Here is a 23,965-nt window from a genome sequence, read left to right on the forward strand (position 1 = left end):
CCCCACCTCCGTGGGGCTCCGTCCAGGGCTGTGCCGCGTCTGGAGGGCTGAGCGGGTCCATCTTTCGCCCCCCCTGCCCCGCTCCCGAAGCTGGGCACCGGGCTGGGGTCCATCCATCAGTCCATCCATCCCCCCCGCCCAGTTGCTTTTCTTTCCTCCCTTTGGGCAGGCAGCAAAAACTCACCACCGCTAATTGCAGGCACCAGCCCCGGCTTAACACTTAGGTTTTCCGGCGGGTTCACCTCCAGGTTTACTTTCCCAGGTAGGGCCCATCCCTGATAAGCCCTTCAGGGCTCCATCCCGTCTTTTTTTTTTTTTTTTTGGAGGGGTGTTGGGGGAGAAGAGACAGTAATTCGGTGTGTCAGGCACACGCCGCAGCTGCTGCTGCTGGGTTGTGTAACGGAGGAGCGCACTTGCTCTTGAACTCAAGGTGGATCTCAGCACGCCGGTGCTGGCTCGACAGGAATCCGAATAAACAACAACAACAAAAAAGAAATAATAATCTAAAGCTGGGAGAGCATTAGCTGGGAAACGGCTTTGTTGCTCTGAAGGCGAAGGGTGACTCTGCGCAGCGGCGGAGCAGCTGGGGTCCCTGCGCTGGGTGCTCCTGAGCACCAGTTTCCCACTGGGAGGAGAGAGTGCGGCTGCACATCTAGAGATGAGATGCCGATGGGGAGCTTGAGATACGGAGCTCCAGCTGGGATCCTGGAGGTCAGTCGGGAATGGCGGGTATAGAGGGAAGAGGGGGGAAAGAAAATGAGTGATGTAAAGGTGTGGGGAAATACACCGGCAATTTTGCGAAATGAAGCTGAGACTCTGAGCAAATGTGTATATGTCTCTTGTGCACGCGTGTGTTCAAACCTCTGCGTGCGCTGCTCGGATGATCAAACGAGCCACGAGACAAAATTCCCCTTCGCTCGTGAGCTGGCAGGATGCTCCCTCAGCCACCGGCCAGTGTCTCTTCATCTGACGTCTTCATCTTCAAAATTTTGGGCAGCTCCTTTTGGCCCCACGAGGAGTTAAAACGTCTTTCCCGCCCCATGGCAGCTCGTTCAGAGCACTAACTGCTGGTGCAGCAAACCCAAATCTGCCTGGCTGCTTGGTTTTCGAGCAATAGGCGTTGCGTAAGGCTGGAGTTGGCTGTGGTTTCCCTTGCTTGGTGCAGGCTTTGCCTCTCTGCTGGCTGCCGCAAGGTAGTCCCCACCATCTCCCCTGATGCCTTTGCCTTGAACGGCATGATGTTGCCTTGCTTTGATTTGGGGTTTTGGGGAGCCTGATGGGGGGGAATTTCATATGCTTGGCGCAAAACCGTGGCCGCCGGGGATGCTTGTGAGCTCTGGGCGGCGACGCCTGCGGGGATAGCTGCTGGGTTTTTCTTCATGGGGACCAGATGTGCCGGTCGGTTGGTGCTGCTGTTTTGGCACGCTCGGCTGCCTGCATTTTGCTCTTGAGACGTAGTAAAGGGACTGCTGAGCCCTGGACTCTCGGTTTCACGGACCCCGAGCCAGCTGCAATAGCTGGTCGCGTTGCAAGAAGCAGAAACTTGCTTTACTCTTAGATACTCTCTTCACAGACAACTTTTTTTGGAGTAACTTGATCCTTTTTAAAGCGTACAGAGCAGGAGATGGGCTCGTCCTGTCTTCAGAGTGACCGTAAAACTTCCAGACTGGTTTATTTGTCTTTCTGGGTTTGTTTTAGATTTTTTTTTTTTTCTTCCTCTCCTTTAATGTCGCAAGCGACTTCCCGGTGCTGGTCGGCGGCGGGTGCAGCTGACCTTCGGGAAGGGTGGCGGGCTGTGCAGCCCGTTCCCGAACTGTGCCAAGCCATTGCCATGGAGCCAGCTGCCATTTCCACCAAATTCGGCTGATTTGGCTCGGAAACTGTTCCCAGAGTATCACTTTAGCACCGTCGGTCCTTGCTCGCTTACAGCTCTCTGCTCCTGCTCTTCTCTACCGGGGTCGTGCCCTGCATTTTGCTGGCTTTTGCCTTTTATTTTATTGTATTTTCGTTATTTTTTTTAGTTTTATCGCTGCCTCCCCGCAAAGCTGGCAGTGGGGCATCGCTGTATGCAACCCGAGACATTGAGTGTCTCGAGATGTCACCCCGTTTCAGGTCACAAATGCCTGTTGAGCCACCAACTTTCTGCTGGCGCGTTGGCTCACCGAGTGGGTTTGGGTCCTGACTGAGCCGCTGTGTCCCTTCCACGTCCCCATGCAGGTGCCCGGGAAGCTTGTGGCCCTCTAAAAGCTGTTTATTTTGCAAATTGCCCATCGAGTCTGTCCTGCAGCGTGCAGTTATTTAAGAGGGTGGTGGAGGCACGGTGTAGATGTGACCGTGAAGATGGAATCATCAGTCTGGATGGTGGTAAGGTGGCTCATACCCATGTCAGCTGTGGGGTCCTGCTGGCTCGAGGGTTTGTTTGCAGCCAAGCATGAAGGTTCCCTTGTCCAAGCTGTTTCCCCGATGAGGTAAAATGAGAGTGTTTCTCAGCCTGATCCGCTTTCCTTGTACCATAAAACCTCCGCGTGTTGGAGTAGGTGCATGTGGCCTGGGAATGCCTTTGCCCGTGTGGTGCCGGGCGTCAATGCAGAGCTGGGGATGCTCTTCGGGACCACAGCCACCCTGTCCCGCTTGACCCTTTTGGCTTCAGTGTCAAGAGCTGCTCCTGCATTGGGCACAGAGAGTGGCACTGAAACTGCTTGAAACGAGATCTGCTCGTTCGTGTTGTCTTGCACCAATTCCCTTTCTCTGTGTTTTTTTTGTTACCCTATACACTTTCTTTGGTAGTGGAGTAATGGACTGAAATGCAGTGGCTCAGCAGAGCTCACTTCATTATTTTGTTGCTTTTGCCGTTGAGACTGGGCATATCAGCCAGAAGGGTCTGGTTTTGCGTGCTGCTGGGCACTCTGGAGGATGAGGGACCAAACCAGCAGACACCCCTTTTGGTTGAAGGTGTCCTCCTGCTCCTGACCTTCTCTTTCAGGACCTTCTCTTTCGCAAAACCTGAGCAGCTGGATGTTTTTAGGGACCAGAAACACCCATCTGATTAAATAGCGGATGCTCAACGCTGATTAGCCTTCCCCCACCGGGACTTGCTGTTGTCCCTAAGCTTGGAAGCGCATGCGCAGCTGAAGATGTGGAGATGTTCATAAGCGCCAGTGCTGCTTTGCTTGAGATAGGGTTTAAACAAACAAACCCCAAACCTGGCACTGTTATGGTAGCGCGGATCCCACTGACTTTAGTTACTGGGAGGAGCGATGGAAAGATGCTGGAGATGGGAGGAGAAGGGAGGGCAGGATGGGACCCGTGGCACGTGCTCGTAGTGGGGTTGTCGGTGGGTTTCCTGAGGTCTGGCTAGACGCAGAGGGAGAAATCGGGACCAGAGCTGGCGGCAATGCGGCTCATCATCCCTGGCGAGGCAGGAGAGCCGCTGCCTGTCCCGACGCCCCGTCAGCGACACGGGGAAGAGGATGAGTAACACAGGTGACCCCCCACGCAACCTGGGGAGGCCGGATCCTGCCGTGTCTGGTTTGCTAATTCGGGGTTGCGTCATGAAGATTACGGGCGGGCAGGTTTCCTTAGCGCCAGCTAAGCGCTTTGTGAAATCATGTCTTAGGGGAGGGGAAAAAAAATAAGATGCACCCTGTGAGCCTATGCTGCCTGCCAGGGCAGCCCCGCTTTTTGTTTTAATTTGACGTGCCGTAATTAGCCTGGCCGCTGCAGGATCCTTGTCAACTCCTGTGGGCTTGCCTGCTTCTGCCTGCTCTGTAATTGCTGCTTCAGGAGAGGGAGGAAAAAAAAAAATTAGAAAAAAATGAAGCGTTTTGTACAAATCGTGAGCCGTAAATTATTTAGCAGGTGAAAGAGAAATGTGCTGTGTGTTTCCAGGAAGCGAGAGACTGCACCAAAAATGACGCGGCGCGGCTTGCGGCTCTGCTGCGATGTGCCTTCTGCAGAGTCATGTTGTTGGGGGAGGCTTTTCTTTTTTTTTTTTTTTTTTTTTTTTTTCCTTCCCTCTCCTTGCTTCTGAATGGGTTCTTGCTGGCTGATAGCCCAGAATAGGTAGCAGAGCGAGAGGCGAGGGCTTGTATAAGGTAGCCAAGTGATTTATGTGCCTGGCTGCGCTGTTGAAAAGCATTAGGGTCTCTGGTCTTTTTACCTTTGGTGTAGCAAAGCACCTTTGGAAATTCAAGGTAACATTGGCTCGTTCCTCTCTCCCTCACTCAGCCTACAGTGGTTTGAAAGCTTGGTGGGGTTTTTTTTGTTTTTTTTTTCTCTCTATTGCTTTGCATGCTGTGTGAGGTTGTGTCAGCCTTTCTTTTGATACACCTTTTGTTCTTGGTGTCTTATCTCTGCTGGCATAACTGACATAAAATCCATGGACCAGAGGTCTTCTGGAGGAAGTGGAGGTCCTGTTTGGGAGATGGAGCTCCTCTTGGAGGTGGACCGGCCTCAATGCAAAGGAATGGGATGAGGGGTAATGGCTTTAAACTAGAAGAGGTTAAATTTAGATTAGATATCAGGAAGAAATTTTTCACTCTGAGGGTGGTGAGGCACTGGCGCAGGTTTCCCAGAGAAGCTGTGGCTGCCCCATCCCTGGAGGTGTTCCAGGCCAGGTTGGATGGGGCTTTGAGCAACCTGGTCTAGTGGGAGGTGTCCCTGCCCATGGCAGGGGGGTTGGAACTGGATGATCTCCAAGGTCCCTTCCAACCCAAACCATTCTGTGAATTCAGGGAATAAAGCCCTGGGATTGGAAATAGGTGGAGATAAACAGATTTGTAGCCACCATCTAGCCAAGCCCAGCTGGGTGCCGTTCACTGTCTAAAAACTGGAGACCTTTTACCTGTATCTGATGCAATGAGGAACTGAGTTACAACAGAGCTCCTCAAAGGGCTTAAAAATAGCATCGGGTTTTCTTTCCTGTTGCTAATGCATCTGGTTTAAAGTGGCTTCAGATGTGGTTGGAGGCTGGAAGCAGAACATCCCTTGCGGTCTCACCAAACCCTACGTTTGCTCAAGGTCATAAAATCTCATGGAAGGGCAGAGGGGCTGAGAAATAGTCCGGTAGTGCCGGCTAGCCCGGATTGCATCCCTGTTCGTGTTATTTAGAAAGGTAATTATTTGAACAAGCACAGATGAATAAATACAGAGGCGGAAAGTTTTACAGGTCAGAGCTACCACCTGCATGTGTTTTCTGTCTTCTCGGCAAGCACCTGGCTCGTGCTGGAGCCTCTCAGCCTTGAAAGGCAAAGCTGGTCTGAATTCTCCTGGGGTGGCCAGGTAGCACGTACTGCTGAAACACAATTAGCAGTATTTACCGCCCTGGCAGGGTTACGGTGTAAATGATGCTTAGTCTTACCGAGAAGCATGGTGTCAAATTTAAGGAATTATAATCGTAGCTGGCGATGAGTCCAGAGAGCGTGCTGCCATCTGCACCGCTTCTCTTCCACCCTGACCTCGCTTGAGCTCCTTCCCCTGCGTGTAGAAACATCTCTGTGGTCCTATGGCTCCGGGATGTGCTTTGTGGTCCTGCAAGGGATCGCTGGCAGAGAGGGCACTGTTCACGCGCTGTTGTTGACTAATCCTTCCCGTCTGTCTTCCAGCTGCTCGTGCTCCTTGGCACCGCTGATGGTCAGTCGAAGCTGACCTCCGAGCAGAATGCCATCAGCCTCTCCCCTGGCAAGTACCGCCACCTCGACCGTGCCACCAACAAAGAGCTGATCTGCGACAAATGTCCCGCAGGAACCTATGTGTCTAAGCATTGTACGAAGAGTACCTTAAGAGAGTGCAGCCCTTGTCCAGATGGGACCTTTACCAAGCATGAGAATGGCATAGAGCGGTGCCACCCTTGCAGAAAACCCTGTGAACTGCCAATGATTGAGAAAACTCATTGTACTGCCTTGACTGACCGCGAGTGCACTTGCCTGTCTGGTACGTTTCAGACGAACGATACCTGCGTCCCTTACACGGTGTGCCCGGTCGGCTGGGGCGTCCGCAAGAAAGGAACTGAGACGGAAGACGTTAGGTGCAAGCCGTGCCCTCGTGGTACCTTTTCTGATGTGCCTTCTAGTGTGATGAAGTGCAAAACATACACTGACTGCTTTGGGAAAAACATGGTGGTCATCAAACCAGGGACAAAGGAGAGTGACAACGTCTGTGGTTCTCCAGCGTCTCTTCCAAACACGTCTTTGACTTCGTCAAGCACCGAAGTGGGTGAAGAGCCCTATGAAGTTCCACCAACCGCTCATCTTCCCAAAGGTAGTGTCCACCACTGAAACACAGACATGTTTTTGGTCATGCGATTGCGTTCCTGCCTCAGTCAAGGCTGGTTTTAGACTGTTAAAGGGCAGCCTGGTCTAAAGCGTGGATGGTGCTTTTGCTTCATGGCCAGAAGGCAGCTCCAGGTTGCCCTCAGTTGTATCAAACCATGTTTAATAACATTTTCACTGAGACTGCAGTCGTGATTGGGCTCCTGGCTGTCCTACTGTTTGGTCTGAAAAGGCATCACGTTCCCCAGCCTTTCTTCCCATCTGTGTGTTGTGCTGGCATGAGTCTTTGTGCGTTTGTGGCAAACCTGAGCGGAGTGCAGCAGGAAAACCCTGGCAGGAGAGCAGCGTTGCTCCACCAGACTGCTCCCCTGATGGATTCACTGCTTTCGTGCCTGTGCTTTCTGTGCTGCGTTTTGACCTGTGCTGAGTCAGCTCATTGGCTTGAATGGGATCCATTCCCAAAGCAGCCCTCCAGGAGCCTAGGCTGTGCTGTAAATTTTTTTCTTTAACGTTTCTATTAGTTCTCACTGGTGGGGAGAACCAGGTTGAATTCCCCATTCTCTCATTTAATTGAAATTATATATCATTGCAGTCTTTAGGGAGATGCTTCAGCCGTGACTGGTTGCAGTGGTGCTGTAGAACCCCATTTGAGGTGGTGCTTAACACTCTCTGGGAAGCATCCTACTTACAGTGTCTCGGATGGGGCATTTTAATTAAAAAAATGCAACTTTTGGTGGCCTGACTATCTGAGTTGGTGAATACAATAGCAGGGGAGTGTTGACAGTGGTAGACTCCCAGTGCTTCTCCTTTTTTCAGTCTCGAAGCTTGATATGATGTTGGTGTGTCATTGGGAGAGGATGGGAGGGTGTTCCCTGTACTTTGAAATCAACTGTAGACAATTAGGTAAAAGTTAAAGCATTTTTGCTGTTTGTATCCTGGTTAGTGTTTTGGGTAACCAAGTCAGAGGCAAAATTAGGTTACCGGTGGTTACACCCACTCTCTGGCTCAACGCCGGTGAAACATGATCTTCAAAAGCCGAGTTTCCAAAGTAAGCTCTGGTTTTTGCCACAAAAGCCCTCCCTGCCTCTTCTCACCAGACTTTGGTCATGCAGCAGGCCAGGACCTGAGAGCTGTTGGTTGATAAGAAAACTCAGTAACGATGGAAAGTAGCTCTTAGGGGGAAGTTGGTTTGCTTCTGTTGCTTTGGAAACGTATTTTGTACTTGATGCATGCACAGCTGCTTGCAGTACTGATGAAGTTTGTGGTTCCTTAACAAAACCTGGTAGGTAGATACTAAGCCTCCAAATTTTCATGTGTTTCTAGCCCAAATACCACATTTGGAATGAAACTCATGTTCATAAATCTAAGAAACCTCAAAGTTGTAGATTTTCTGAGAAGTACTGAACGTGGGACAAACACAGATTGACAGCATGCCTTTAATCACTTGGGTTTTTGGTTTTGTTCTTGTTTTTATTAAAACTAACTGCCACTAGCCTTAACCTACAAGGGTCAGTTTTATCTTTAACATACCTCTGTAACCGTACCCATCTGTTCCCAGAGCCAAACCTCAACTTCACCCCTTCCCTCCCTCACTGCCTGGCATTGGGTTTCTGTCTGCTGGCCAAGCAGATGCTCAGGCAGGTCTTGGACTGTGACATGATGCCGTATCCCGTCTCCGGTGCTGTGACACTGAGCTGTCTTCTCCTTTCACAGGTCTGAACTCTTCAGTTCCTGATTTTGTCCCCTCTCCTGTGCCACACATATCCAGTAGCACAGCAGGCCCAGCGGGCTACTACAACGAAACCTCGGCCAACGAGACGGACGGCACTGGTGGGACCTTTGTGGGCTCCAGCACTGCTGGCCAGGCACAGAGCTACCGGCACAAGCAGACCAGCCAGGCGCTGGAGAAGCAGCCATCGCTGGAGATGTCAGGGGGCGAGAAGTCCAACGTCCCGTACAGGCCACCCCGGCGAGGTCAGCAGAATGTCCACCAGCACTTTGACATCAATGAACACTTGCCGTGGATGATTGTCCTCTTCCTGCTGCTGGTCCTGGTGGTTATTGTCGTCTGCAGCGTCAGGAAGAGCTCACGAACTCTGAAGAAGGGACCCAGGCAAGATCCCAGTGCCATTGTGGAAAAAGCTATTATGAAAAAGTCCACCACCCCCACGCAGAACAGGGAGAAGTGGATCTATTACTGCAACGGGCACGGTGAGCAGTAGTGACCAGGGGCTGTATGGGGTAGCGTCCTCTTTGCCATCCCACTCGGTGCTTTGGAGGGGCCACCACCACATCTGGTGCCCAGTTGCTTTTCTGACTTGCTGGCAAGGACAAAGCCCATATACTGTTTCCTCAGATTTTTCTCCATCCTCGGCTTCTTCCCATCCCTGTTGCCATGGTGTGTCCCTGCTCCTGAAGGAACAGTTAATGGAGGGAATGTCATCTGCTTGCCCCAGCTCCTCTCCTTCCCACCCATCCTTGGTAGAAGGCTCTTGAATGAAGACTCCCCCCCCCCCCTCGCCCCCCCCCTTCCCTTTCCACTTTTGTGTTTCACTCTCTCCTTATTTTCTTGGTCACTCAGACGTGAGTCCGGTTGTCTTTCGTGTCATCTTTTTTCCTCACCCTGTCTGTTTCTGGAAGGCTGAGTCATCCCCCGCCTCTTGGCAGTCTCAATTTCAGGTTCTTAGCCCTAAATCCCGACTGCTGGCTTGTGTCCCCAACCCTTCGCCCATGCTGGAGCCGGGAAGGTTGTCCTTAAGGGCTGTGTGGTGGAGGTGTATAGCTCCATGAGTGTCATGGGTCTTCTGGGAGGCTCTGCTTCGTAGCGTTTTCTGTTCTTTTGGTGGATGACTTGCTGTCAGCTTTTTGATGAGACTTTAAAGATGACCCATTGTGGTCGTTAAATTGAAATTGGTAAAAAATCAATGATAAATTAATGGTGTCACGAATGTTGAGTGCCACGCAGCCGTGATCTCCCTAGTAGGATACATGGTTCTTCCTCTGCAAAGCTGTGGTGGCAATTCTGACCCTCCTGTTCCTGTGCAGACAGACAACATTGACAAGTCCTTACTTTGGGTTGAGGTTGCTCAACCTTAAACACCTCTTCACAGTTAAACTTTAGAAAAGCACATTTAACAGGGGGGAGCCAAACAAAGAATAGATTGAAAAAAAGATTGGAAGGTTTAAGGGAGATCAGTGCTTGATGCAAGTCATCCTTGAGTGCTTAAGTACAAAGCAAAGAAGGCTTTGAGTAGGGCGTCTTCTGTCATGTACTCTCTTCTTCCTGCTGCTTAATAGACCTACGCTTTGTTTGCCTTCGTTAATGCATTTATAGAACCAGTAAGGTCTTGTTGGAATTAGTTTTGCGCCTTCTCTTGTGTTTGTGCTACTTATTGGTTCCCATTTAACTCTTGAATCCTTGGGGTGTGGTTGCTTGAGCTTTTTTCTCTTGGTGATAACTTTTCCAGTAACCCCCATGCTCCATTGTCCCTAAAATCTGTGGTACCCAAAGCTTGGTCCTTGGGGTGATGGTGAGTGATCTGCAGTGGGGTTGCAGAACCTTATTAAACATCTTTATTTGTGGGCACTACCAGAAGTACTACATGGCTTTGGCCATGGTTCATTGGCCAAAAGCAGCTGATTGTTACTAACTTGTGGTAACTTTTTTCCCCATGGCCTTAATTACCAGTTGATTGAATTTCTCACTTTCCTATTTTTTTTTTTGGAGCAGCGAGTGTTGTTAGAGCAGGGAGCTGAATTTGAACAGGGTGGGGAGTGATCAAATGCAGGGACCAGACCAAGTTGCTCTGAGCAGATGCAGCTCTGGTTTCGAACCTGGTGTTTCAAACCCTGTGCCGCAGCTGCCCCTTCTCCTGGAGGCCATGTTAGAGCTGCCGTTGTGAGCTGTGCATTTGGTCACCAGGCATGATTCGGGTTGAAGAAACCATGCAGGTAAGAGAAGGTGATACGTGGTGAGCAGTGAGGCTATGTTAGCCCACTTAGGTATCACCCCACCTCCCAGATCCTGTCATCCTTTGTGGGACAGCATCATTCATGGGTCATCACAGGCTTCCTAAGATGGGTTGTTTTGGTCTTCTCTGTCATCCTTTAACAGTTGAATTCAGCTAGTACATCACATTTACAAGACAGTTGCTAAGTTTTCCTCTTGTCTTGGGAAATAAGCTGGTTGTAACAGCAAAAACCACACTTAGTGATAAACTGACCCAGTATCTGATCAAGCTGCTCAGGTCTGGAGGTGAATCGTCTTGTTACTCTGGGCTCCTGGCTGGGTGGTTTTGCACATCCCAGTCATTCTTTCAGTAGTCAGCACTAGTTCCATGTTGGCATGGGTGGCTTCATGACTCCCTCCTGCTACTGAATGTCCCCAGTTGAACTTTGTGCAGTGAAGGCAGACAGATGAGCACAAACCAATTAATGCTTTGTCTTACTTTTAGTGCAGCTCTGGTGTTGTCTCAGTCATGTTGCGTTAGTTGGACAGGCCTTGTTCATTAGTTCTTCACTTGGTGGTGTTGCTCAGTCATGTCAGATATGGAAATTGTTCTCCTCCGCAGTGATGTATAAATCCCTCTTTGGTTTTCCTATTGAAACGTCTGGCTCTTAAGGCTGTTTACTTGAAACAAGAGAAGATGTAGTGCCGTAGAGGAACTGACCTTTTATTTAATAACTGGCTGTACAGCTGGGATGTACTGCAGAGCTGCAGCGTCATGGCTTAGCTTTCTGCTGCTTCGGCAGTGTTTATACCCAGATCATGCTTCATCCTGAAGCAGCATTTCAGACAAGGGTGAATTCAGCCAGGAACAAGCTTCAGGCTGTTGCAGAGAGGAAATCTTTCCCCTCCTGTGCTGTTAGCGCAGATCCCTCCATGGCAGGCCACCAGAGCAAGGCCTCCATAGATGCGAGGACCATAGCTGCTCCCCAGGTCTTCAGGTGGCAGCCTGGTTTGTGGTTGCACTAGGGATATGGAGGGCAAGCAATTGGGCTTAAATTGTCTTATGGGGCTGCGAGTGAAGCTCTGGGCTCTGGTGCTGGTGGTGTGCCGACATCCGTATGACGTCCCCACCTATCCGTTGACTGGCTATGCCAACAAGGAGTTGGGGCGTGTTTATGGCCGGGGCGAAGCCTGCGTGCGTAGCTGTTGCGCACAGTCTCCCCCTGCTTCCTCCTAGTTTACCATCTCCTCCCTCCTAATCCTTTCAGTAAACAGCTTTAACCTTTGAAAGGGAAGACCGGGTCTGACGTAGGTGCTGCAGCCTCTGCTCGGAGGAGCTGTGCTTGGGTGGCTGCCCTTGTGCCGGCACCCCGTGCGCCTCCTGTGCTGACGGGAGCACAGATGGCATCCAAGGCTCTGCCCCTTTGGAGGATTTTATTGTCGATTTTTATTACAGGTTTGTTTAAGCCCATCAATTCTGGGTGAAGCACGGTCAGGGTGGCACCAGCACTGCTCAGTTCTGGAACAAAGACATCTTGCTGTGATTGGGCTTCTTCCCAAAATAGGAGGATTTTAGGGTGGAAGCAGGTGCTCAAACTCTTGCCCGGTTCCCAGTGGTGCTTGATATACTGAATTACTTAAATACTTGAGATACATGTGCAGTCCTGGGCAGCGGTTGTTGTTGTGGGGCAGTTCACTTGTCCTCATCTTCCCGTGAGCTGGTGTCTATGCCCCATGCTCGCTCCAGTCATAATACGTGCCTTAAATAACAACCCAAACCTAAATTTAGCAGTAGCTTGGGAGACTGGTGTGGAAACAAGACCCGTGTCCTTAACATGGACATGTTCCAGCCAGGACGGCAAATGCCGATGATTCTCACTGGATTAAATGGTTCAGAGGTCTGGGAAGAACTTGCGATGACTGATGGCCTGAGTTAGCAGCCAACCTACCTCCACATCTGTCCTTATGTCTGTCCCCACCTCAGGGGCTCTTCCTAAAGTCCCCAGGTCTCGTCTGCGTGGGATCGTGAAGGTAGAGCATCACTGATGGTATGGCTGCGGTTGGAGAAGCTGGACCTCTTGCTGCTTCGGCTGGCTTTTGCTTTCTAGCCCTGCGGATGGGAATCCAAAGGGGAAAAGCAGTTTAGCAAAGATTTCCAAAAAAATTATCAGTGTGGCGCCTGAGCGACGTGGGTACTGGGCTGATAGCGCTCTGTGGTTTTAACCTTGTATGACTACTTTATTTTAGAAGATCAAGAACAGCCAACGTGCTGGAAATGTTTTCTCCTAAACAGTCCCTTCATTTTAGCAAATACCCGTTTCCTTTCTTCAGCTGTTTCCAAAGGCGAGGAATTGAGCTTGTAATAAAAATGGAGAATCGAAGCCTCTCTTGAACATCCTGGAAATGCTAAATTTGGCATCAGCCTTTGCCAAACGTGAAGATGGGCTTGCAGTCGTCTTGCAGACATTGCTGATAGTGTTGCCTTTGACTTTCACCCATTGAGTAGCAGAGGATGAAAGGCAAAGACTCAGTAAAACGTTATGGTTTTGGACGAAACCTCCTGTGATAAAGAAGCTGCCTGAAATGATGTGCCAAGAGGCAGGAAGAGTTTGGTGAATTTTTTTTAAATGTTTTTTTTTGGAGCTGAAAGGCTGAAGAATAGATCTTGGCAGCGCTGGCCTGGTGTGAGACGCCACTTCCCTTTTATTTTTCTTCAAGTCTGGTAATCGCACATTATTGCGGTAGCTGGTGAGATGGAAGCCAGGAAGCCTCTGGTTAAATAATCAGAGAAATAAAACTGTTCTGCAAAAGCTGTTTGCAGGTGAGATGGAGCTGAGGCTTGGCTGCAGGTAAAAAGCATGTCCTGAAAATGGCTGAGGACTGAAAGGGTGGGGAGTTGAAGGATGATGCTGGAAAGATGGGGGAGTGTTGGGATTTCGGGGTCTTGGTTGCTCAGCTGTCGGGATGCCCAGTTATCAGCACGTTGGGAGCCGGCATCATCCTGGTTGGCGATTTGTAGGGAACAGCCCTTGGCTTGCAACACAGTTCCTGTAGGACTCGGGCTAGACTTGAGCTTGGTCTGCTCCAAAGCAAGTTGGTGAGGGTGTTGAGGAGGAATCAGAACCTTGCTGGAAAGCCCTGTGCCGTGGAGAACCGGACCCTGTGCTGCAGCTCCGAAGCGTCCCCACGTGAATATAACCAACGGGTGTGTTGGCAGTGTGCATCGGATGTCTCGGGTCACTGCAGGCTTGTCCTCACATGGAGTCAGATACTTATTTATGGTTAGTGTTGGAAGATGCTTATCAGAGTAAATTTACTTGATTTTTTTTTTTTTTAAGAGTCAGCACATTGGCTAAACAAGCCCACACATAACCGTAATCTTTTCTGTAGCTCTGTCACCTAATGAAGGGAAGAAAGTGCATGGAAACAACCCAGCAGTGGATATTCTTCCTTGAAGGCTGGTGTCGCTCTCTTCTCTACCATTACCCTAAATAAGAAAACCCAGCTGCAGGGATGGCACTTGCAGGTCTACAGGGTGACTCTGCTACTTTAGGACTCCTCCTTAGTGGTCCTATGGATAAATGAGACGAAAGACATGTAGTAGGTTTTTTTTTTTGTAAGGTTATTTTTCCCTTTGATCATCTCTGGAATGGGTTACAGCTTGGTGGCAGGAGCATCAATCACGCTAGAAGGCAGGGCGAGGATGGAGGAGCTGCTGTGGAAACACGCCTCTGGGGACTCCATCTCTTCTGCACATCTGCAGAGCGTGGGGAGGAGCGATGGTGAAGCTCTTAACCCCAGCCTCAAACTGTGGTGGCCTCAAGGTTTTGTGCCCCGACCACAAGTTGGGCAGAGATAGCCAGCAGCATCTCATGAGGGCAGGTGCGCCCATTGCTGCTAACATAATTTGGTAATTGCGGCCCTGGGCTTGTGTGCAAACCCCAACGTGACTCTGGCAGGCAGAGCATGAAACGAGGGATTAATGTCTGTCTACCTGCCAAAACAGAGAGGCAGAAGGTGGTGTTGTGGTTTTGTTTGGTGGGGTTTTTTTGTGGGTTTTTTTTTTTTTTTTTTTTTCAAAGCAGTCTCTCTTCCGGCATCTGCAGCTTAGTGATCTGCAGATGACTGCTAGTCCTCTGTCAGCCTCTGCAAAGTGAGACCCAGGCAGAAGGGGAGTTTATTAAATTAGAAGGGGCAGGTATGTGCTGGGCACCAGGAGAAATATCACAGAATCACAGAATGGTTTAGGTTGGAAAGGACCTTGAAGATCATTGAGTCCCACCCCCCCTGCCATGGGCAGGGACACCTCCCACTAGACCAGGTTGCTCAAAGCCCCTTCCAGCCTGGTCTGGAACACCTCCAGGGATGGGGCCTCAAGAACCTCTCTGGGCAACCTGTTCCAGTGCCTCACCACCTTCAGAGTGAAGTATTTCTTCCTAATATCTATTCTAAATCTACCCTTTTCCAGTTGGAAGCCGTTCCCCCTCATCCTATCGCCACATGCCCTTGCAAAAAGTCCCCCTCCAGCTTTCTTGTTGGTGCCCATCAGATACTGGAGAGCTGCTGTAGGGTCTCCCCAGAGTCTTTCTGCTCCAGGCTGAACAGCCTCAATTCTCTCAACCTGTCTTCAGAGGAATATAGAACTATGGGTGCTGTTGTACTGCTGAGCCTTAAAACAGGGATGTTCCCTCGCTGGAGCTGGTTGTGCTGTGTGGGAGCTGTGTTTCATGTTGTGTGTGCTCCAGTATGGGTGCGATGCTCTGCTTTGGGGTGGGATGAAGCAGCCCTTCATCTGCAGCACAGATGTCTGCCGTGGGAGCTTTGGGGTGATGTCTGATGAGCTCGGAGCACCATCTTCCTCAAACTGCTTGACTCAAAACTTTGCGAAGGTTTGCCCCAAACTCATCCTTGAAATTTTGGGAAGCTGTGTGGTTTCCAAAGGGTTTATGTAGGAGCTGACCAAAACTTTGCAGTGAGAGGGAGCCTTGGAAAACGCAAAGGAGGAGGAAGACTGCTGTTCTGCTTAGAGAGAAGGAAACCTAATCGCGTGGAGGCTTATCGCATCTTGCTTCTCAGCCTTATTGCATTAGCAGGCCTGAAGACCATCCGTCTTGATCGCTTTTAATGTGTGTTACTGCCCAAGCCATCTATCTGCAACGTGCACAGGGATGTGCAGAGCTGCCCTGGGAGGCTGGTACGTTTTCTCCCAAATCTGCTTCAAAAGAAGAAAAAAAAAAAAAGTGAAGGCAGAAAAACCCCGAACTATCCCATGGCCAAAATTCCTGGGTGGCCCCTGGATTAATTTAATAAGAGATTGGGATTTGTGCCTGGCTGTTAAGGTGTGGGGGCGAGTGTCGGAGGCAGGCAGCTCTGCGGGAAGAGGAGGGTTGTCCTTGTAGAGAAACACACTGAGCCCAGGGTGGGTTTTTTGGGGGCGAAAACCCAGCACCGGTTTCTGCGCTGGGAGGGCTGTGATGTCTCACATCGGTAAAGCTCTTGCACATATCTCCTTGAATAACAAGGCAGATTTATTTTTTTTTTTCCCCCTTGCTTGCCAAGGCTTTTTCTGGGCGGGGGGGAAATGCAGGAGGCAAATTTAATCCTCGAGTTGGCATCTGCGGGTGTCTGGATATTTATATGGTTCGCTCAGGGTTACCAGCTGTCCGAGAGGGTTATAATGAAGATTAACTCTGTGAAAGCCGTTTAAAACTTAATAATTACATAAAATACTTAGGCTGGCTGTTCCCTTTTAAACCAAAGGAAGAGTAAGTCTTCTCTGTGGTGTAGGGATGCAGGCAAGGAGAGCATCCCGTGGTGGTGGGCAGGAGCTCCTGTGGGTCTCTGGAGAGTTGGACCAAAGGTGCTGTTACAGAGGTGACTTCCAGAGTGTGGTGGGAATGGAGGTCTTGTCTTGTGCTGATCCTCAAGTTCCCAGGTCTGAAACATGTTTGTAACCACATGTGGATGATCACAAGCCTTCGACTGCCTGGTTTGGTTGAGTTATTTTCCAGAGAGCGTGTGGGAAGTGTTTGTCAGGAGTCAGTTTCCTGCCCTGCAAGAGTTTTTGGTTTTTTAAAAAAAAAAAACAAACATCCACCATTAGTGGTTTGTTGCCCAAACAGCACTTGCTGAAGATGTGAATCACTGGCTCCTGGGCGGGTCTGATACCAGCACTGTCTTCCATGGGAAAACTAGGAAATCGCTAACAAGTCTTATAAGTGTGTCCTCTCCTGTCCAGACAAAGGCTCTTGTTAGAATCATAGGAAGGTTTGGGTTGGAAGGGACCTTGGAGATCATCCAGTTCCAAACCTCCTGCCATAGGCAGGGACACCTCCCACTAGACCACGTTGCCCAAAGCCCCATCCAGCCTGGCCTTGAACACCTCCAGGGATGGGGCATCCACAGCTTCTCTGGGCAACCTGTTCCAGTGCCTCACCACCCTCACAGTGAAAAATTTCTTCCTAATACCTAATCTAAGTCTCCCCTCTTCCAGTTTGAAGCCATCACCCCTCATCCTATCACCACGTGCCCTTGTAAAAAGTCTCTCTCCATCTTTCTTATAAGCCCACTTTAAGTACTGGAAAGTCGCTATAATGTCCCCTGGAGCCTTCTCTTCTCCAGGCTGAACCACCCCAACTCTCTCAGTCTGTCCTCACAGCAGAGCTGTGCTCCAGCCCTCTGATCATCTTAGTGTCCCTCCTCCGGACTCACTCCAACAGGTCCATGTCTTTCCAGAGCTGGATGCTGTACTCCAGATGGGGTCTCAGCATAGTGAACTAGCGGGACAGAATCACCTCTCTTGACCTGCCGGCCATGCTTCTCTGGATGCAGCCCAGGATGCGGTTGGCTTTCTGAGCTGCATGTACACGTTGCCGGCTCATGTCCAGCTTTTCATCCCCCAAGTCCTTCTCGGCAGGGCTGCTCTTCATCCCCCATACTGCGTTGATACTGGGGGTTGCCCTGACCCAGGTGCAGGACCTTGCACATTTTTCAAACCTCCTCGTATAGCACCTGAAATATATTTGAGGGAGGGAGGAACTGAGTTTCTAACAATCCCCCCTTTTGGCAGATGTTGGTGATATTTTTTCATGTTTTGGAAAGGTACTTGTGTCAGGGATTTGGGATTTCTAAGTCCTGGTTTGGCCAATCCATGGTGTCTTGTCAACTCAAGTTTGGATGTGCGGCATCCCGGCTCAGTTGTGCGTGCATGCTCTCGATGTGTGTTCAGAGGTAAAAATAGGCTGCTGTGGCTGTGTTTTCGCATGAGTCAGGAGGATATTTGGAGGAGGTAGGTGGGATGAGCTCAGGAACAGAGCTGGGTTAGCAGTGATTTGGAGCTTTTATCTGAACATCGGGGAGGGTTGGGCTGCATCACCGTAGTTCTCCTGTCTGACTTGCATGTGCCCTTGGGCTGTGCTCTCCACCCATGGTGTTTCATCCTCAGGGTCTGTGCGAGTGTCGAAATCCAGCCAGCCTGTCACGTTCAGGATTTGTTATTCTGTGTGGTGCCGTGTGCTCTGAAGTGGGCAGATTGTAAGATGAAGACCCAGTAATGGCAAATAGTGTCCTTTCTGCCGAGAAAAGATTAATTTCAATGGCTCTATTATGGGAGGTCTGGATTGCGTTGATGAAGAAGCCATTGGTCAATGTGTTGGGTGGGTGTAGCAATTAATATTGCCCACCTCTGGGATACCTGTGTCAGTAGGCAGGTGGTGGAAGCTCCAGGTGCTCTAGCTCAGGTTGGTACTGTGATGGTGGAGGTCAGCTTCTGCAGGTGTCATGGGTGGACTGGTGGGACCTGTTGCTGCTGCTGAAGGGCTGGAGCCTGGAGTCTCCTGAAATCCAACCTTTCTGAAAATGCATGAAGCTGGCTCTGGAACCCTGGGCAGATGAGCTGCTCACTAGATGTATGCCACACATCCTAGAGGATCTCCTGAGCTTTGCTTCTCGGCTGTGTAAGACTTGAACTCATGTTGGTCCTTTTCTCTGTGCTATGTCCCTTCACTGTTAGTGGATGGGAGGACACATGGCTTGGGAGGGCTCTGTAGACTTGAGCATGAGGTTTTTCCTTAAAGGCGGCAGCTCCTCAGCAAGCAGTCTTCTAAAAAATACCAAACGACGTTTGGCTTGAGCTCTGAAAATGAAAATAATGACAGCTTTTTGTTTGTGCAAGGGTGGGGAAAGGAAGGAACTGAAGCTCCTCTGTGGCCGGGCTGTGGTTAGACTTTACCGTATCTGCTGCCAGGTGCTTGGGTGTAGCCTTCTGGCAGGGTAGCTCTTCCACTCCTCTCAAGTTTATTGAAAGATGTCAAAAAGCAATGGCAAAGAGGAGAGATGGTCTCTTGCAGGTATTGTATGTAAGCGTGCCAGCACCCCTGGTCATGGCCCTGCGCCATGCTGGCTTCTTGCCCTGCTTGAGGCCAAATGATTGCTGAAGGACTCAGTTCGTGTCCAACCTGTAAATAGTAGGGCTACAGAAGACAAGCGAGGCTTGTCCAGAACAAGCTCAAGAGAGTCATTGAAGATTGGCCAAGTCCTGTTCACTTGCGCGATTACCATCTCAGTGACGTTCATGAGTAGAAGGAGTGACTGCTCTGTCTACATCGTATTGTGCACACCACAGTGAGGTGGGAGACATCTGAAGGAACTGGAAACAGGTGGGAAAAATCTTGAACCAGATTAAAAACAAGCATATGGAAGTCTCTGAAATGGTGTTTATGGGGGAAGATTGGGGTGGAGGTGAGCAGCCCGCTTGGAGGCGAGAGACCAGTCTGTAGACCTGCCCTGCCTTTTCAGGAAGGTCCTCCCTTCAGCTCAGCATCTTTGTAGATGAGCTGGACATGTATTCAGCAGTGCTGTTTGCTTGTGCCACTCTGAAGGCGTCTGTCCGTCTCTGGACTTGTCTCCATTTATCTCAGTTTGCTCTGGCTGTAGATGTGCCTGGTTGTGCCCACGATCCCACGTGTGTACGTCCACCCTTGGGCTCCGCATTTGCTTTTGTGCAACACATTGGCCTTGTTCTGGCTTGAAGGGGAGTTCTTCATTGCTCCAGGGTTATCACCACCTTAAAATACTAGATGGTTATATGGAGCAGCCCATCACGTTTAAAGAATTGGGATGTTTAGATTTTGAAATGCCACCTGTCCAGGTACCCAAGACACACATAGATGTCCTGGATCCTTCAGATGCTGCCGTTGCCTGTTCTGGGATGGCCACAGCACATGCAGCTCTGCTGGATGCAGCCATGAGGGTTTCACAGCAAGGGCTCTTCTTGAATTCCAGTTTCTGAGGTGAGCAAAGCTGGGTAATAAATGGTGGTGGTCCTGGATGGAGAGGGTGGCGGTGCCTCCTGCATTAGCAGCAGGGTGGTGGCAGCTCTCCCAGGCTGTTTCTGTGGCCTGTGTTTAAAAAGGAGGAGGATTTGGACTTTTCTTTGGTACTTGCAAGCTCAGAGCAGCTTTAGCATCACGCCGACATGGCTGTAACTGGCCTTGTGTGGGAAGCATGAAATGGATGGGTTAAAACACCATCCCTGCTGAGCTTGGGCATTTCACTTGGGATGCTCTGGAGGGCTTTGAGCATCATCTCCAGCCTTGGCTTGCGCATGAAGTGGCTGTAACTGGCCTTCTGTGGGAAGCATGAAATGGGTGGGTTAAAACACCATCCCTGCTGCGCTTGGGCATTTCACTTGGGATTGCTGGGCTCTGGAGGGCTTTGAGCGTCATCTCCAGCCTTGGCTTGCGCATGAACCTGGTGGGAGAAGGTCCACCTTGCGGATGAGCCTGGTGGGAGAAGGTCCACGTGGTTCAGAGGTTGGGGAGGACCCAGGACTGAAGATGGAGCTGGGGTTTTTTGCTCCATGCACCCTGGTGAGCACCTTCCCATCCCAACGGGACACTCCGACACTGTTAGTGCTCTGCAGAGTAACTTGTAGGGCTTTGGGAAATATGGAAATAGTAGGACTGTAAGCTTATTATAAGCATTAACATTTTATTTTAGTTTTGGACAAGTGAATTAAGTTACTGTAAATGGTTTGAGCAGTAATACTTGGCAGCGTGCAGCTACAACTTGTCATGTAATGGTTTTAATCTTATTTTTCAAGAACAGAGGGAGCAATGGTTTTCTAACTGACTGGAGCCAAATCTGCGCTCATGTCTGCGTCTCTTCCATATCTCTCTGGGGTTTTGTTTGCACAATATTGTAGTGGATGTAGCGAACATATGGGGCTGAAATTCATTTAATAGTTGCAAGAAAATGAGTTTAAGGTTCTTACAGTATTAAGGTAGACATTTCCAAATTTGTTTTTAATGGAACATTTGTTCTCCAAAGATTATTACGCGCCATTAAGTCTTCTGCTGCCTGGTGTGTTCTCGTACCCTGGGATATTATTGCCAAGAGATATAAACATGTTTATGGGGCCACTTTATTGAACGCTGAGATTAAATATACTAAACTTGAAAATGTCAGTAGGACCACAAGCGCTTTGTCATAAATCTTGCGCGAGCACATTAGGTCGTGAATGTCGTGCCACCATGTAAAACTGGTGCAAATCAAGTTGCAACCAGCTGAAAACTTCTCACCGGTACAGCAGCTGTAAATACTGGGACTTATCAGCATTAAATACACAGGTAGGAGTGGGTAGGATATGGGTTTTTCCTTTCCCGGGGAGGGTGAGATGTGCCACGCACGGGTCATAAACCAGCGAATTATGTTTTAAGTGCTTCTGTGTGACTGACATGCGTGGGAGTGGGTGTGGGCAAAGTTCCCACCCAGCCGTAACGCTGCGTCTCACCGCAGGGCAGCACTGTTGTGGGCACTCAGCTCTCCTCGTTTCTTATATAAAAGGGGCAGCATTTGATTTTATTTTATTTTTTTAAATATATATATGTAAATGGGCAGCATTATATATCTGTCACTCAACCCAGGAAAAAAAAATAAATCCATGAATATGAGGGTAGAAAAAGCTCTGCGATAATGACTTATGCACTGAGATGTATCTCTATATAGATATATAATGGGCAACGCCAGACCTGCTCGTCCCTCTTTGCATGGCTGTCGTTACCTTGGTGCACAAGCTCTGTAGAGCTTTTCCTACCTACCGGGTCAGGAATTTTTTTTATTTTTTTTTTTCCTGAGTTGAGTGATAAAATTAAGCGTCGCCGGCATAAACCTAGTGCTCTGCTGGTTTTATGTCCAAACTAGTTGAATTTTAATTTATTAATGCGTACAAACACTTAAAGGGAGGGTGCCAGGGGGATGGGAACAGTCTTTTTTCAGTGGTGCCCAGTGATAGGACGAGAGGTAACGGGCACAAACTTGAACATAGGAAGTTCCATCTTAACATGAGGAGGAACTTCTTTATGTTGAGGGTGGCAGAGCACTGTCACAGGCCGCCCAGAGAGGTGGTGGAGTCTCCCACTCTGGAGACATTCCAAACCCTCCTGGACGCCGTCCTGTGCAACTGCTGTAGGTGACCCTGCTCTGGCAGGGGGGTTGGACTAGACGATGTCCAGAGGTCCCTTCCAACCCTGACCATTCTGTGATTCTGTAATTTGCTGGTTTAAAGTATGTGACTCCAAACTCGCGTTGGCTCTTGGGCTCCCTACCGACGCGGGGGTGCGATACCCGAAAGCGTGGGGTTTGGCTGCTGGCGTGACCTGAGCTGCGTCTCCTTCCAGTGCAGGACCGGGTGGATGCAGAGGCATCGAGGGAGAGGAACTTGTCTTTGCCTGAGTAACGGGAGGAGTTAACAAGACCAGGCTTAATTCCTGCCACCGCATTGAAATGTGATGGGCCGTAGCATATATTTACGTCCCTCAGATAATTAGCCCCATCATAAATCTCAATAGCGTATTCGCAGCCTTTTCTTGTTCCTTCATACTGGGGAATGTTTTCTTTGTCTTGGGCTTATTTTGAATAATGAAGGCGGCTTTTTTTTATTATTTTTTTTTTTTTTCCTCCCTCCCTCTCAAATCTCTCCATAGTTAAAACCAAGCCCTGTGGTTGGTTTGGGTTTTGGGGGTGCTGCATCCCCTGCGCTGGGCTGAGTTTTTATGGTAGGAGAAACCCCGACCTTTGCATCTCCGTGTGAGATGGCACATGGACATCGCTGTAAATCAGCTGCGGGGGAAGTTTGGTGGTTGCGGTGGGAGGAGGGTAGTGATAACGCAGAACACGGTTTGTACTTTGGCGTTTCTGCTGCAGAGCAGGTCGGACACCGGCTGTGGATGCTCTGAGCACCGCGGGGTCACGGCGATGCTATCTAGCTTGGAAGTGAAAACTGAAGTCTATATATAGCAGGTCTTGATTAAGCTTGCTTTAATAGGGAGAAGGGTTTGGGTAAAAAATATCTATATGAGCCTGTATATTTTATTTTTTTTATAGAGATATATATGTATGTGTATATAAGCATATATATGCACATATATAAAATATCTGTGTCATACAGATATATATATAAAAATGTGTATTACACAGTATTACACACACAAAAATACCTATATCAGGCTGTATAGATATTTTATATATGTACACGTGTATAAAATATGTATATCATATATAGAGATATATAAAAATATCTGTATCATATATCTGTGTATATATACACATACATACATATGTCTAAAAAGAGATAAATATATATCAGGCTGTACTGGTTTTATATCTATATAAAGAGGTATCAATATATCTGTTAGCTGTGTAGTTTTTATATATGTATATAAATATGTCTATATAAGGCTGTATAGTTTATATTTTTTGTTATTTTTTATATATATGTATGTACGTACCTATTTGGCTATATCAGCGCTGCGACCTGAAGGTGCAGTTGGGAGGTCTGGTCTAAGCTGCATTAGAAATTGTTAATTTTTAGGCCAGCAGGAAAGACTCTGGCTATGGTATTCCTCTGTGCACAGCTGGTTTTGCTGACTCAGCAGTTGTGCCCGCAGAGGGAAGGAGAAATAAATAGTCCCTGTAGCGATGGGGATGTGCTGGTGCATGAGGAAACCTCTCTGGAAAAAGTGAGTTTATCTCTGCAGCTCACCCACGCCGACCCTTCATGTGGTGGTTTAAAACGAGGTGGTGTTCAGCTTGATAAAACAAGATTAATTAGCTGTTATGGCTAATGTTATGGTATGGCTTTGTTTGAGGACTTAACTCAAGGTGGTGTTCGGCTTGATAAAACAAGGTTAATTAGCTGTTATGGGAGAGGTATGGCTTTGTTTGAGGACTTAACTCCTGATCTCTTAGTAGACGCAAGGATGAGTGTGCTGTTTGTGTTGCTCCCAAAGCTAAAGGGAGGAAACCCTCACCGACTTGAACCAATGTGTCTCAAGGACTTTTCTGGGGGGAGCTCTGCCTTTTTGCTCTTCAGATCCCCCAACAGATCTTCCATTCACCCAATGCTCACCTGGTGCAGTATCTCCTGTGCCATAACTGAGTCATCCTACCAGTCTGCACTGGAAATGGCTCTACATGTGATTGTAGCTGCTATAGGTGCTCAGTTATGGAAATATTCACCTTTATAGAGATGCTTTGGTGACTCACCTCTCAATCCAGCTCCCATTCAAAGCGGAACGGCCAAGCTTGTGGCCATCTCCCATGTTCCTGCAGCCATGTGGTGGTTGACAACCAGGATTTTTCTTGTGCCAAAAAAGCGCAGGAAACTTTACGGTTACATTAACGTGGATAATTTTAGAGTGTGTGTGCCTTGACTGGAGCAACCTATAGGTCTACCCCCCCTTACTTG

General features: G+C 49.1%; 2 protein-coding genes across 2 annotated transcripts in view; one reads left to right on the forward strand and one right to left on the reverse strand.

Annotated features, from left to right (window-relative positions):
• The window catches only part of CD2AP (CD2-associated protein), a gene marked incomplete at its 3' end in the record, with an annotated part of 134,811 nt that extends 129,442 nt beyond the window's left edge, over window positions 1–5,369 (reverse strand). Inside the window, exon 1 of the mRNA XM_009885480.1 lies at window positions 5,360–5,369. Within this exon, the coding sequence (XP_009883782.1) occupies window positions 5,360–5,369 (10 nt within the window). The remainder of the gene's footprint in view (window positions 1–5,359) is intronic.
• A 222-nt stretch (window positions 5,370–5,591) lies between these two features.
• The window catches only part of TNFRSF21 (tumor necrosis factor receptor superfamily, member 21), a gene marked incomplete at its 5' end in the record, with an annotated part of 30,160 nt that continues 11,786 nt past the window's right edge, over window positions 5,592–23,965 (forward strand). Inside the window, 2 exons of the mRNA XM_009885491.1 lie at window positions 5,592–6,258; window positions 7,983–8,480. Of these exons, the coding sequence (XP_009883793.1) occupies window positions 5,592–6,258; window positions 7,983–8,480 (1,165 nt within the window). The remainder of the gene's footprint in view (window positions 6,259–7,982; window positions 8,481–23,965) is intronic.

Source organism: Charadrius vociferus, unplaced genomic scaffold (assembly GCF_000708025.1).
Source record: "Charadrius vociferus isolate BGI_N301 unplaced genomic scaffold, ASM70802v2 scaffold800, whole genome shotgun sequence".
In the NCBI taxonomy this organism is placed as follows: domain Eukaryota; kingdom Metazoa; phylum Chordata; class Aves; order Charadriiformes; family Charadriidae; genus Charadrius; species Charadrius vociferus.